Below are 12469 nucleotides of genomic sequence, written 5' to 3' on the forward strand. Positions count from 1 at the left end.
ATAGCTGTCACTTTTTTTATTATGTTAAATATTTCTAATGGATAACTATTATAGTTTTTTTCTCACTTTACCTTCTACCAATAATATAATTTTGACAGTTTTTTAATAATGTCTAAAACTTATTTATTATGAAAAGTAATATTTATGAATGTTTTTATTTAAAAATAAATAATGTTGCTATTCAATTGCCGAACATTCAGTATTCGTCCGATTTTTTTGGCCGAATATTCGACTATTTGGCCAAATCACTATTCATTACATCTCCAATTTTGATCCATTAATTTTTTTAAAAAATCATCAAAGTAAAGGACCAATAAGAAAAATAAAATTTCTCACATTTTTATGGATTTTGTGTGGTACCTATTCCTAAATAATAAAATAATTTAAAATATTTTTTTACAAGCTTCTTTAATCTTTACCTTATATCTTAACTACTAACAAATAAGCAAAAACTGCAAATTTCTTTTAAAAACAAAGTAATGATGACTTCCTGATGATAAAAAAAAGCAGTTGAAGCTTAAATTTATATTTACTACTCAATTGAAATTACATAAAAATAGGTCTTTTTTTCTTTCTTTTTTTTTCTTTCTTGGTAGTTTGTATTAAGGATCAGTTTGGGCAAATATGAATACTTTTTGACACTTTTTATGTTTTCTTAAAATAATAAAGCTAAGTGTGTTAATGGCTTAGGGTAATTATTTGAATTGTTTCAAAAAAAATAATTGTGTGTAGTCAAAATGGTTATTAAAAAAATTTTTTAATTGAAAACTTATTTAAAACAAAAAATACATTTTTAAAGAAAATAATGCAATTACTGAATTGGATAACATTTGTCTTCCTGTATTGTTTCTGAATTCATAATTCTTATGTGCATCATGAGGTGAATCAAGGTAACCCAACCTTGGGGTATCTCAGTCCACTGTTCTTTTTTCTTTTATTTTTAATAATAACATAAAAAATGACAATATTTCATAAGAAATTATGAATGAGGAGCAATAGTCAATTTGTTTTGTAGAGAACATAAAACTACATAGATAATTTTGATAAAATAAAAATTGAAAACTGGACTAACGAACCTCTTTAAAGAAACAATGAAATTGAAAAAAATGGATAAGTATGACAAGCGAAGCTGACATCTTCGGGGGGTACCAGCTCCGGAAGTTATAAAAGCAAAACCTTTTCTATTGAGAGAGCATGACAAAAAGTCTAAAATTGCTCTCTCTGTACCCCCAAAGGTTTTGCCAAAGTCCAGGAAAAGAATATAATACATAAAGCAAATACAGAAGAATAAAAACAAGACAAATACCAAAAATCCAATAACCAGATAACACAACTCATTGCGAAACATTATGTCTCACAGTCAGTTGTGTCATTTGCTTTATGTATTTTATATTATGTATTATATTCTTTTCAAGGACTTTGGGGTACAGAGAGAGAGCAATTTTAGACTTTTTGTCATGCTCTCTCAATAGATAAGGTTTTGCTTTTATGATTTCCGGAGCTGGTACCCCCTGAAGACGTCAGCTTCGCTTGTCATATTTATCCATTTTTTTTTTCAATTTCATTGTTTCTGTTGTTTCAATTCCTTTCGGATTCACTGCTGCTTAGCAGGATTTTCATAGAAAACATTATTTTTAATAGCTTTTAAAATTTTGAATTCTTTTCTTAACCTTTTAAGAGTTTTTTTTTTTTAAATATTAAAACAGTAAAGATTTTATTATAAGGTAAAATACTATTAAATTCTCTACTTTGTCTTTAAAATTGAGAACAGCTGTCTGTCAAATAAGTAAAAATTGAATCAGGTAAACATTGTTTTTCTACAGGAATTGAAGTTAGAATCTATTTCAAATGTTATAATCTTATATGTAAACAAACATAGTTACCTATGTGTTACACACCTAATTATTTTTCTACTTATAACCGTGTTTTTATTTTACTAAAGGCGTCATATTGCTCATTCAGATATTTTCGTAGATATTCTTTTTCTTATCCACCTACAAGTTCTAATATAATTTAGGGCACCTACTGTTATTTTTATTATCTGCTTATTTTTTAGACAAATGTTCTCGAATGGGTTTATGGTAGCCCCGATACTCTACTCTTTTCACGTGATGGGAACTTTCTCATAAAATGCATAGTGACACGGAGCTCTCATATAAAGATTAGGACTGCTTCTGAATTTAATATCAGTGTGATTTGTGCAAGTCGTACCAATCCAGAATATGTTGCAGCAGGGTAAGTTATTCTTAGGTCACTCTCTAGTATTATGGATGTGTGAAAAATTGTGCAGAAATTTACCTGCTGTATCCTATTATAATCTCCATGGCAGAATCACGGCGGCACTGTCACAGAACGCTACAGAGTTCTTGCAGAAAGAATTTTCCTTTAGAAAGTAAAAAATTTTGATTTCTTTTGTGCAAAAATTTTGGAAATTTTTTTTTCTTTAAAATTATATTTAAAAGATGCCTTTTTCGCTTATCAGAGGAAAAGAAATGTTCTTAATTTTTCAATTCTTATTTGAGAAGAATGAAAAATAAAGAATATTGAAGGAAATTTTTTTTTCTGTAGAAATGTTTGAAAGATTTTTTTCCCTCCACAATTATACTCAAGAGATACCTTTTTCACGCATCAGAGGGGAAGAAATGCTCAGAGAGGAAGAAATGCTGCTGATTTTTTTTAATTCCCTTTCACTTGATTTTATGATTTTTAGTTATTGTTTTTTTTTATGTGATGATGCTTTATGAAATGCGAAAAAAGAAATAATTAGTGTATATTAAAATGTGAGAATATCGCCCATGGTATTAGAGTAAAAAAATATTACATATTCATTTAAAATAAAAAATTAATACATACAATTTTATTCTATCCAAATAGGCTTTTCTTTGCAAATACAACGTTTCTGTTACTTTAAATTTGATTAATAACATGTTTATCAGTTATTATTAAAAGTATCTTGCAGAAAGATATTAGTTCTAGAGAGGTTTGTCGCAGAAAGCCAAATAAATTCTGCCACGGGGATTATAATAACAAAACAAGTGTTTATTGAAGCACAAGACTGTAGATACGGCATGGAGCCAGTGAAAATTACCAAGGCCCAAGACTTTTGAGCGACCCATCAAAAGATCTAAATTATGTATATTTTGCTACAAATTGTAATTTTTTAAAGGTCCCAAAATTAATTTTCTTCCACTGGTTCCATAGGGAGAAAAGAAAATATCATTAAGAATTTGTAAACATGCTTTTGAAAAAAGTCTTTCTTTAATTTTTAAAAAGAATATCTAATAGTGAAACTTTATTTAGGTTTACACATTTTATTCAGCCTATTTTTATTTTATAACCGTTGTTAAACAGCCAACACAATTTTTCGGGTTTACAACTTCTAAAGTTCAACTCCGTAGCCATGTCATTTTGAACCCAATCCAAAGGGAATGAGAACTCCTGGATTAAGTATTGGGAGAAATTTGCCTTCATTGAGGACTTTTAGATGGAACTTTGCGTTACATGGAGAGGAAAAAACCCCAAACCTCTCATGGTTAGCCTGACAGCAAGGGAACTTTAACCCATGATCCTTCTACTAATGAGAATATTTTACGTCAGCACTGTGGTTGGTGTAAGCCGAATGCGGAATTTGTTTCAACTCACCATCACTGGGATTTGAACCCGGTTTACCTCATTGGAAGGCGAACGTTCTATCCCCTGAGACATCACGACTCTATTCAACTTATTTCTATAATTTATTATCAAGCATGTGATTCCTCTGCTAATGCGTGGAATTCTGTGAATCTCGAGACCGTTGATTTGCGGACTGTTGCCAATCAATAATTTATATTCTGACAAATTTTTCTTGAAGTCCTGCTATTCTAAAATTTAAATTTTATTGCTTATGTAAAATCTTGTGAATAAGACATTTTGCACCGTCCTTGCCAGTACCCTCTTTCTTTTTTCTAAGTTCTTATTCAAGCGTGATAACGATTGCTTTTAAACAGGTTTGTTTTAGAAAAGTCCAATTTCAGATACTCAGATTAAGATTAAGATTTCAATTTCAGATTAAGATTTTAGAAAACTATTTTTTTTTAAAAAAAATTTCATAGTTACTTTTGCTTGAATTAATGAACTACTGAGGCAAACACAAAAGTATAAAATTGATAACCTTAAAAGTAATTCTGAAATGGCAAACATTTGAATGATCGTTTGTTAACAAAAAAATGTTTTTTTTTTATTTATTTTTTTTTTTTAAAGTTTAATTTTAATGAGTTGCAAATTCCAATTAGTGACAGAAGAATTATTTTATTAATATTGTATATTTGCCCCCTTTTTTTATTTGGCTATAATTAGATAGAATTTTTAATATGATGTTATGACATGAAAATTTCAACTCCTTCTATACCATTGTAAATCCGTTCTTCAATATTTTTTTTTCTTTCCATTTGCAGTTAACGCAATTGGTTTTTTCATTGTTTTTAAGATTCCAATTTTTTTACGACACAAAATTCAATTTGTGTATTTATTAATCACTTTCAACATGGCGATGCCTCTGTTTTTTCGATCAACTTTTTCTCAGTTATTGCTTCTGTTATCCATGGTTTTTTAAAACCTGACGTTTTCATATGATATTTTGAAGAAATGGGAAATTTGAATTGTATAGGAGTCGTTTGTGTAATTACTTTTTGACACGCTCGTTTTGCTTTAAACTGATCTTTTTTCTTCTTCTGTTATTCCTGTTGATTTTTCACATAAAATTTTTAAACTTTTGAACTTAACTATGATACAGGAAATTCAAATTGCACACCTGAATATCCACTCTTTGACACAATAATTATACTTCTTTTTACTAGTAAATTTTGCAGACACTATAATGGTATTATATCTGTTATTAATGTTGTTCAAGAAAATTTAGTTCTCAAGCTCAAAGCTCATCATGCTGAAATTACAGATATTTCTTTTAGCCATGAATCTTGGAGCCTACTTTAAAATACTGTTATAAAATTGAATGATTTTTTTTAATGTTTTGTTTGGTTTATTTTATGATGTACAAATATTAATAATTTTTGCAGGCACTATAATGGTGTTATATCTGTTATCAATATTGTTCAAGAAAATTTAGTTCACAAGCTCAAAGCCCATCATGCTGAAATTACAGATATTTCTTGGAGCCATGATTTTTCTGACATGGTGAGATACATTATTGCCTATTTAATTTTTGCTGCAAAGAAAATTAATGTATTACTTTTTTTAATTTTTAGGACTAAACATTTTTTTTCAGTGCAAACTTATTACTTTTCAGCAGTGTAAATTTCAAAGTCTATCATAGGATAATACTTGCTTTCCCATTATCATCTATGAAAAAATGTTGTTGGTGGAAATTGGGATTTTAATAGATTAATATTTTTTTGAACCCTTTTATTAAGTTCTTGTTTAATAAAACATAATGAAGTTCATATTTAGCAACTGTTTAAAAAACAAATGCTTATTTTTGCTTTTTAATTCTCTGTAAACTATTGAATAATTAAAATGGTTTTGTTTTACATATCGGGATGCTTTTTCTTTTGTTTCTTGAATTTATGTATACTTCACAGGGGTCTGTCCAGACTGAATTTACTACCGTTTAGCGGTACTTTCACAAATTCAACTTTAGGGAAAACGGTAGTTTCACAAATTTAATTTTAGGAAAAACAGTAGTTTCACAAAAAAAATTTCATAAAATTTTATTTTTTATTCCTTAAGAAATGATAAATCCATATTCTTGCCATATTTTTGTGTTGGATTTTTAAATATAATTTTTAATTTTTCTCAAATTATGTCTAAATTTTCACAAAATAGGTACCTCTCAGAAAAACCTTGACAGACCCCTGCTTCATTACTTAAATATGTCCTTAAATATTTGTTCTTTTTATTTGCTTCATTGTTCCCTCACACAGTTGGAAGTGAATTTTTTTTCTAGTTTCAATTGAATAACAAGCATTCGTGTATCCAAATGATTTTGAGGGTTAAAAAAGAATTCTTTTCATTATATTTTAATGAAAAATGCATTTTTAATCAGTTTAATTGACTCAGATATTTTATGTCATGTTTCAATTCGTGTGCAATTTTTTATTTCTGTTAAAAATTGTTCAAGTTTAATTATTTTATTTACTGAGACTTATCCTGAATTAATTCTACTCTCTCAAGAAATATATACAGATTTATCTTTCAAAATTAGCAATATTTTTTTTAAATAAAGTTTTCTTTTTTTGGGGGGGGGGGACATTTAAAATCTTGTTTAATTTTTTAACAATTTCGTGAAAAATCACCTTGAAATGCATGGCACATCCTTCTAGTGCAAGTTGTTAAATTTTTTATTATTTTGGTTTATCAGATTATGTTTGTATGTATTTTGCCCTTTTTTTTTACTGTGTATATCGAACTAAATGTATTTAGTTAAAATACTTAAATTCTTTTACAGCTGCTATCATTCAGCTTGGATCTGTCTGTGCGTTTGTGGAAATTAGGAGAAAATTCACCCCAAAATACTTATTATGCTCCTCATACAAAATCAAGGAATGACGATAAAAAAACCCAAAGACTGTTTGGAATGTTCCATCCTTCTAAACCAGATGTCATTATATGTGTTAATACCAAGTATGTTTTCTAATAGATTATAAACATTTCAGCAATTTTACTAATTTTTTATACCTTTAATTATTTTACACTTAAAATTATTGGCTTTATGATAGGCAGATTAAAATATTTTCTACACACTTTAAATACAGTATTTAATGACATCTATAAGCTGTTGCTCTCTTTAAGTGGCTCTTTTACACATTGTTATGTATTAAGTAATACAGTCAATTGTTGATAATAATTAAGTTGTAATATAGCCAGTGATTTAATAATTGTTATATTCATGAGTGTATTTATTCATTTTCATTGTTTGGCACTGTAATGAAGCCCCAATTTTATGGCACTTTAATTTTTAACAACCCTACCCTTCAAGCTGAGATCGATTAGCAGAAAGGTTTTGTTTTCAGTACTAAAAGCAGAGCCACCGCTGCAATAATTTTCCCTCGACCAGAAATGAATTAACCCACCCGTCCGTGGCCAATAAACGGAGACCATTAACAACGAAAGTTGAGGCTACGAAAGTCTTTTCTTTTTCATGTCTTTCCATTTATTTATTATTTTTTTTTTGCTGCTTGAATGTAGAAGGGGACGAACAAACAGGGTGACATCTCAAGTTCTTCAGGGGGGTTCTTTTTTTATTTCTTTTCCCACTTGAATTTAATAACAATCAAGTGCCTTTAAAATTATCTTATGCTCAAATTATATATATTCTAATTATTCTGTACATGCCATGTGTGTAAACCTTTTCACTAAATTGTCAAAACTATGTAGGCTAAATTTTTAACAATTAATAAACTTAGGACTCTAAAAATTTTGACCATTATTTTAGCCTGAATTAACTTTTACTAATCAATTTTTTATAATCTTAATCTTTCTTTTTTTAGATGAAACATCCTAGTTTTCACTTAGTAACTTAAATCAGTCTTAACTTATTTTTCTTTTTACCTTATGTTGTATCTTAAGTTTAAATCTATGCAATCAAAATGTTACTCAGAATAAATAGATACGACCAACATATCTTTGCTGTTATCCCACTAACCAAAGCTGATAAATTGTTCTTATTTTTAAAATGTAATATTTTAATACCTTGTATTATGTTTCACTAATTTTTTTTCCAAAGTGTTAATAGTATTGTTTCATTTCAGGGGAGAGGTTGGAGAAATCTCAATGAAATCTGAAAACTCCAAATTTGTTTCATACTTGATGAAAAATTCTGAAAATAATATTAGGTATCCTATTGCTCTGTTCCTCTCTTCTAACAGAGAATATTTATATTGCTGGGATTCATTTAAGGTATGAAATTATATATTTTTTTATATTGCTCTTATTCAAGATTATTTTTATCTAAATTAAATAAATGTTAAAAGCTGTGGAAAAATATAGAGCAGGAATTTGATTCTTCCGCTAATCACTGAATTGCACGAATCAAAAAACTTTTGATTCATGGACTTTTGCGAATCAATAATGTATATTTCTACAATAAATTTTTGGAATTCTGCTGATCTAAAATTCGCATTTTGAAATTTTTTTACTTACGCAAAACCTCGTTAACAAGACATATATTCTGTCAAAACCAGTACCGTCTTTTTTTCATAAGTTCTCATTCATTTGCAATAATGACTTTTTCACAGATTTGTTAAACAAAAAAGCAACTTTGGATAAACTTCAAGAACTTGAGACGGAAAAAATTCTATACCAACTTCGACTACAATTAATAAACCAATAACGCAATAAAATTGATACTCTATAAAGTAATTCCTAGATAGCAAACATTTCAGTGATCATTCGCTAGAAAGAATGGTGTTTTTCTCATCTCTTTTAAATTAAGTAGAACTTTTATTACAAATTTGGATTTGTAACAGAAGAATCATTTAATAAATGGGATATATTTGCCCCTTTTTTTATTTGTCAATAACTAGATTAAATTTATTTTTAATATGATATTACAACATAATGTTGAATCACGCATTTCCGTTATAACTTTTATATTGTCATAAAGTCATATTTAAATTTTTTTATTCTTTTTCAGTTAATACAATTGATTTTCTCATAGTTTTTAAAATTCTGATATTATTACGACAAACAAAATTTGAATAATGTATTTGAGTAATATCTTTTTGATGTGCTAGATTTGCTTTCAGAAAAAAATTCAGATAATTTATTCTTTCAGCAATCACTTTCCTGACAGAGTTAAGAAGAGTAATAAATTCTAACTTTTTATCGTTTGTCCAAAAATGTTAAGTCTATTTTGAAACCTTTTTTTTTCTTCCTCTTCTAGAAATATTCTAAAAATAATTTTTAAGCTCTTGATTCAGAATTTTTTGAGAGTAAGTAAATTGTGCAATATATACACTACCGGTCAAAAGTTTGCGAAAATTTTGAAATCTACAAAAAAATGGTCTAAATTCAAATGTTCATAGAACTGCGAAAAATCAGTCAAATTGCATGCAACTTTGATATGTTCTAAAGTGAATCCTCTACATTTAGTTACATATGATCAAATTGCAATACTTTGTTTTTTGCGATCTGAATCCATTTTTTCATCATGGGTTGTTTCTATGGTGAAAAAAGTTGCTAAGTTTGAACACTTGCCAAACTTGCAAAAAAAATTTTTTGTACTTTCTGTTAATGGAAAATAGTTATTTGAACCGTTCTGTGTAAGCCCTCAAAATTTCAAATCGTTTCGATTTGTTTTGTCGAAGTTACAGAATTTTGAAAAACATGTGTACTTTTCTCGATTTTTGAGCATTCCACATATGCAGTCTTTTGGTCTATACCTCTTCTACCAAAGAGCTTTTAAACTTTAATGTTTTCTATATTTTCAAATAATTAATATTTATTATAAAACAAATACTCTTATTCATTAATGTAACTATTATTGTTTATATTTATTGCTTATATGTATTAGTTTTGTGATATTTTTACTTTACATTAAATTAAAATAAAAAGTTATAACAAAAATTACATAAATAATTCTAAAAAAATAATATCAATAGTATAAAAAATTTGTATTTTTACTAAACTATTTTATTTACAACAGGTCAAATATTTAACATATTTTTATTCGTATTTTGTAATTAAATAAATTAACATTTAAATCTTAGATTAATTGAACCATCCACCTTTTGCTTTTATTATAGCCTTACATATGCGTGGCATTTGATCTAACAAACCATTAATCACTTCAAGTGATATAGAGTTCCATTCCTGTTTTAAAATGTCCCATAACTGATTTCGATTCGAAATATCAGAGCATCGTTTGCAAGAACAAAGAAATTTTCGATGAAATGTGACATTTATGAGATATTGTTTAAATTATATTCGTAATAAATTCTTTGTAATTACAAAGAATCTAGAATAATAATGAATAAGAATATTTGTTTCATAATCAATATTAATTAGTTGAAAATATAGAAAACATTAAAATTAAAAAGTTCTTTGGTAGAAGATGTATAGACCAAAAGACCTCATATGTGGAATGCTCAAAAATCGAAAAAAGTACACATGCTTTTCAAAAATCTATAACTTCGTCAAAAAAAATCAAATCGATCTGAAATTTTTAGGGCTTACATAGAACGGTTGAAATAACTATTTTCTATTAACAGAAAGTATAAACATTTTTTTTGCAAGTTTGGCAGGTGTTCAAACTTAACAACTTTTTTCACCATAGAAACAACCCATGATGAAAAGCTGGATTCAGTTCGCAAAAAATAAAGTATTGCAATTTGATCATATGTAACTAAATGTAGAGGGTTCACTTTAGAACATATCAAATTTTCATGCAGTTTGAATGATTTTTCGCAGTTCTATGAACATTTAAATTTAGACCATTTTTTCGTAGATTTCAAAATTTTCGCAAACTTTTGACCGGTAGTGTATATGTATATAAATGAATTAATAACTTGAACTTCGGACCACCTCGAATAACCACCTTTGGATATAATGATCAGATCTTCACGTTCTAGCACTGAATCTTAATGGTTCAATGAACCTCCAAAATATTGCAGGTGGCTGTAATATTGGAAATATGGTCTCCATAATTTGGTCAGGTGCGCAATTCAAAGTTTGGACCCCAAAATGTCAATTTTACTTTTTGTGTGTTTCACCATATCTCAAGAAATTTTTAAACGAATTTAGAAAAATTTTGCGCACATTTATAAAATCTGTTTATTAAAAAATAATTTTATGCAAAAAATAAAGTTTAATAAATGTTTTTTTTTTTTATTTATAGTCGAAAAAAATCTTGAATTGTAAAGTACACAATGTTTTACATAATTTTTGAAGTATTCAATTTTACATGACAAAATAATAATTGTTGCGAAATCTTTTTAATAGTTTCTAAGAAATTGAATTTTGAAAAGCATTATATATTTAAAATTTGAGTTCTCAAACACTATTCAACTAATTTTGCTCTAATTTTGTATTTTGCCATGCAAAATTACTTACTCTAAAATGATGTAAAAAATTTTAAAATTTTTTAGACTATTATTGGAAAATAATGTAATAAGAAGTAGTAAATATTTTATAAAAGTTATTTTTGTTCATAAAATTATTTTTAGATAAACGAATTTTACAATTGTGTGCAAACAATTTTTAAAAATTTGTTTTTAAATGTTCTTGAGAAATGGTGAAATACACAAAAAGTAAATTTTTTATATTGATGACCATATTTCCTAAATTGCAGCTACCCTCTATATTTTTGGCGTTTAGAAATCCGAATCTGTTGACAAAAAGGTATGTTTAATCAGAGAAAGTACCTTTTTGTGCCTGATTCAAATGTAACTAAAATATCTTTGTCTTGATTTAAATGTAACTTAAAATATTCTCTACATGAATTAATTAACATATTTGAGATCACACCCCCTCGAACCTTTAAGTTCAAGTTCTAGAACTTGAAGATCCTATTATTAGATTGAAAGTTATTCTTGGAAGTCCATTTTCTATTTTTTTCTTCTTCTTCTTTTTTTTGGGGGGGGGGGGCGCACTGTACATCAACATCAAGTTTTCAATTTTGTCATAACATCCAATACCCTTTAGAAAAAAGTTTCTAAGTTTAAAATTTTTTTCCTGTAAACCTGGTAGAAGCATTTATTTTAGCAAATGAGAATGTAAACTTTATTTTTGCATTGTTGTGTATGTTGAATTGCCTTTGCCACTTAGTATTTTTTGGGTCTTAAAATTTTATTATCAAGAATTTAACCTTTATACAAGATTTAATACAAAGGTAGAACATGCCCAAATCGTTAAAGACAGAAAAATTCAAAGTAAAGACTGAAATTTCACTCCATCTGATTCCTCTAAATAAGGAATGCTATTAAGTTAGAGTGGTAATTTTTAATTTTCGCATTTGTTGTATATCTGAATTTATCATGTTAGTTGTTTCAACTTGTACCGATGATTATTATTATGAAATTGTAAAAGTAATTAATAAATAAAATGTTTGTTATTAATTGCTTCTGATTATTTGCTTTGTTTCAGTATTTTTGTGTTATAATTAATTCATATTAAAATTTTTTAGGTTACTAAACTTGATATTCTAAAAAAGGAATTGGTAACCAATTTTTTATTTGTAATGGGATTTGTATATGATCTATCAGTTTCCAGAATTAATCCAAGTAAGAAATGTTATCAATTATTCAATTAATTACTTATTTGTTTGTTATTTAGGTTATTTTATTTTTAGGGATTAAGTCTTAAAATCTTCCGTAGTATTAAACTAAATAAAAATGCTATAAATACTAAAATTGTGGCTTTCCCAAATAATTTATAAATTGGTGAATGACTGAGATTTGATTGTCAGTTGTGACTTGAAGTCCATCAGATCAACTTACCTGAGAATTAAAGGCTTCTTGTTCATAATGCTGATGTT

General features: G+C 27.3%; 1 protein-coding gene across 1 annotated transcript in view; it reads left to right on the forward strand.

Moving 5' to 3' along the window:
• LOC107441433 (gem-associated protein 5) overlaps positions 1-12469 on the forward strand; it is a 52920-nt gene that overhangs the window by 1974 nt on the left and 38477 nt on the right. Inside the window, exons 2-6 of the mRNA XM_043048993.3 lie at positions 2057-2235; positions 5055-5172; positions 6443-6618; positions 7746-7893; positions 12119-12215. Coding sequence (XP_042904927.2) covers positions 2057-2235; positions 5055-5172; positions 6443-6618; positions 7746-7893; positions 12119-12215 — 718 coding nt within the window. The remainder of the gene's footprint in view (positions 1-2056; positions 2236-5054; positions 5173-6442; positions 6619-7745; positions 7894-12118; positions 12216-12469) is intronic.

The sequence above is a fragment of the Parasteatoda tepidariorum genome, chromosome 1, assembly GCF_982258835.1.
Source record: "Parasteatoda tepidariorum strain Cologne lab strain chromosome 1, Ptep-v5.0, whole genome shotgun sequence".
In the NCBI taxonomy this organism is placed as follows: domain Eukaryota; kingdom Metazoa; phylum Arthropoda; class Arachnida; order Araneae; family Theridiidae; genus Parasteatoda; species Parasteatoda tepidariorum.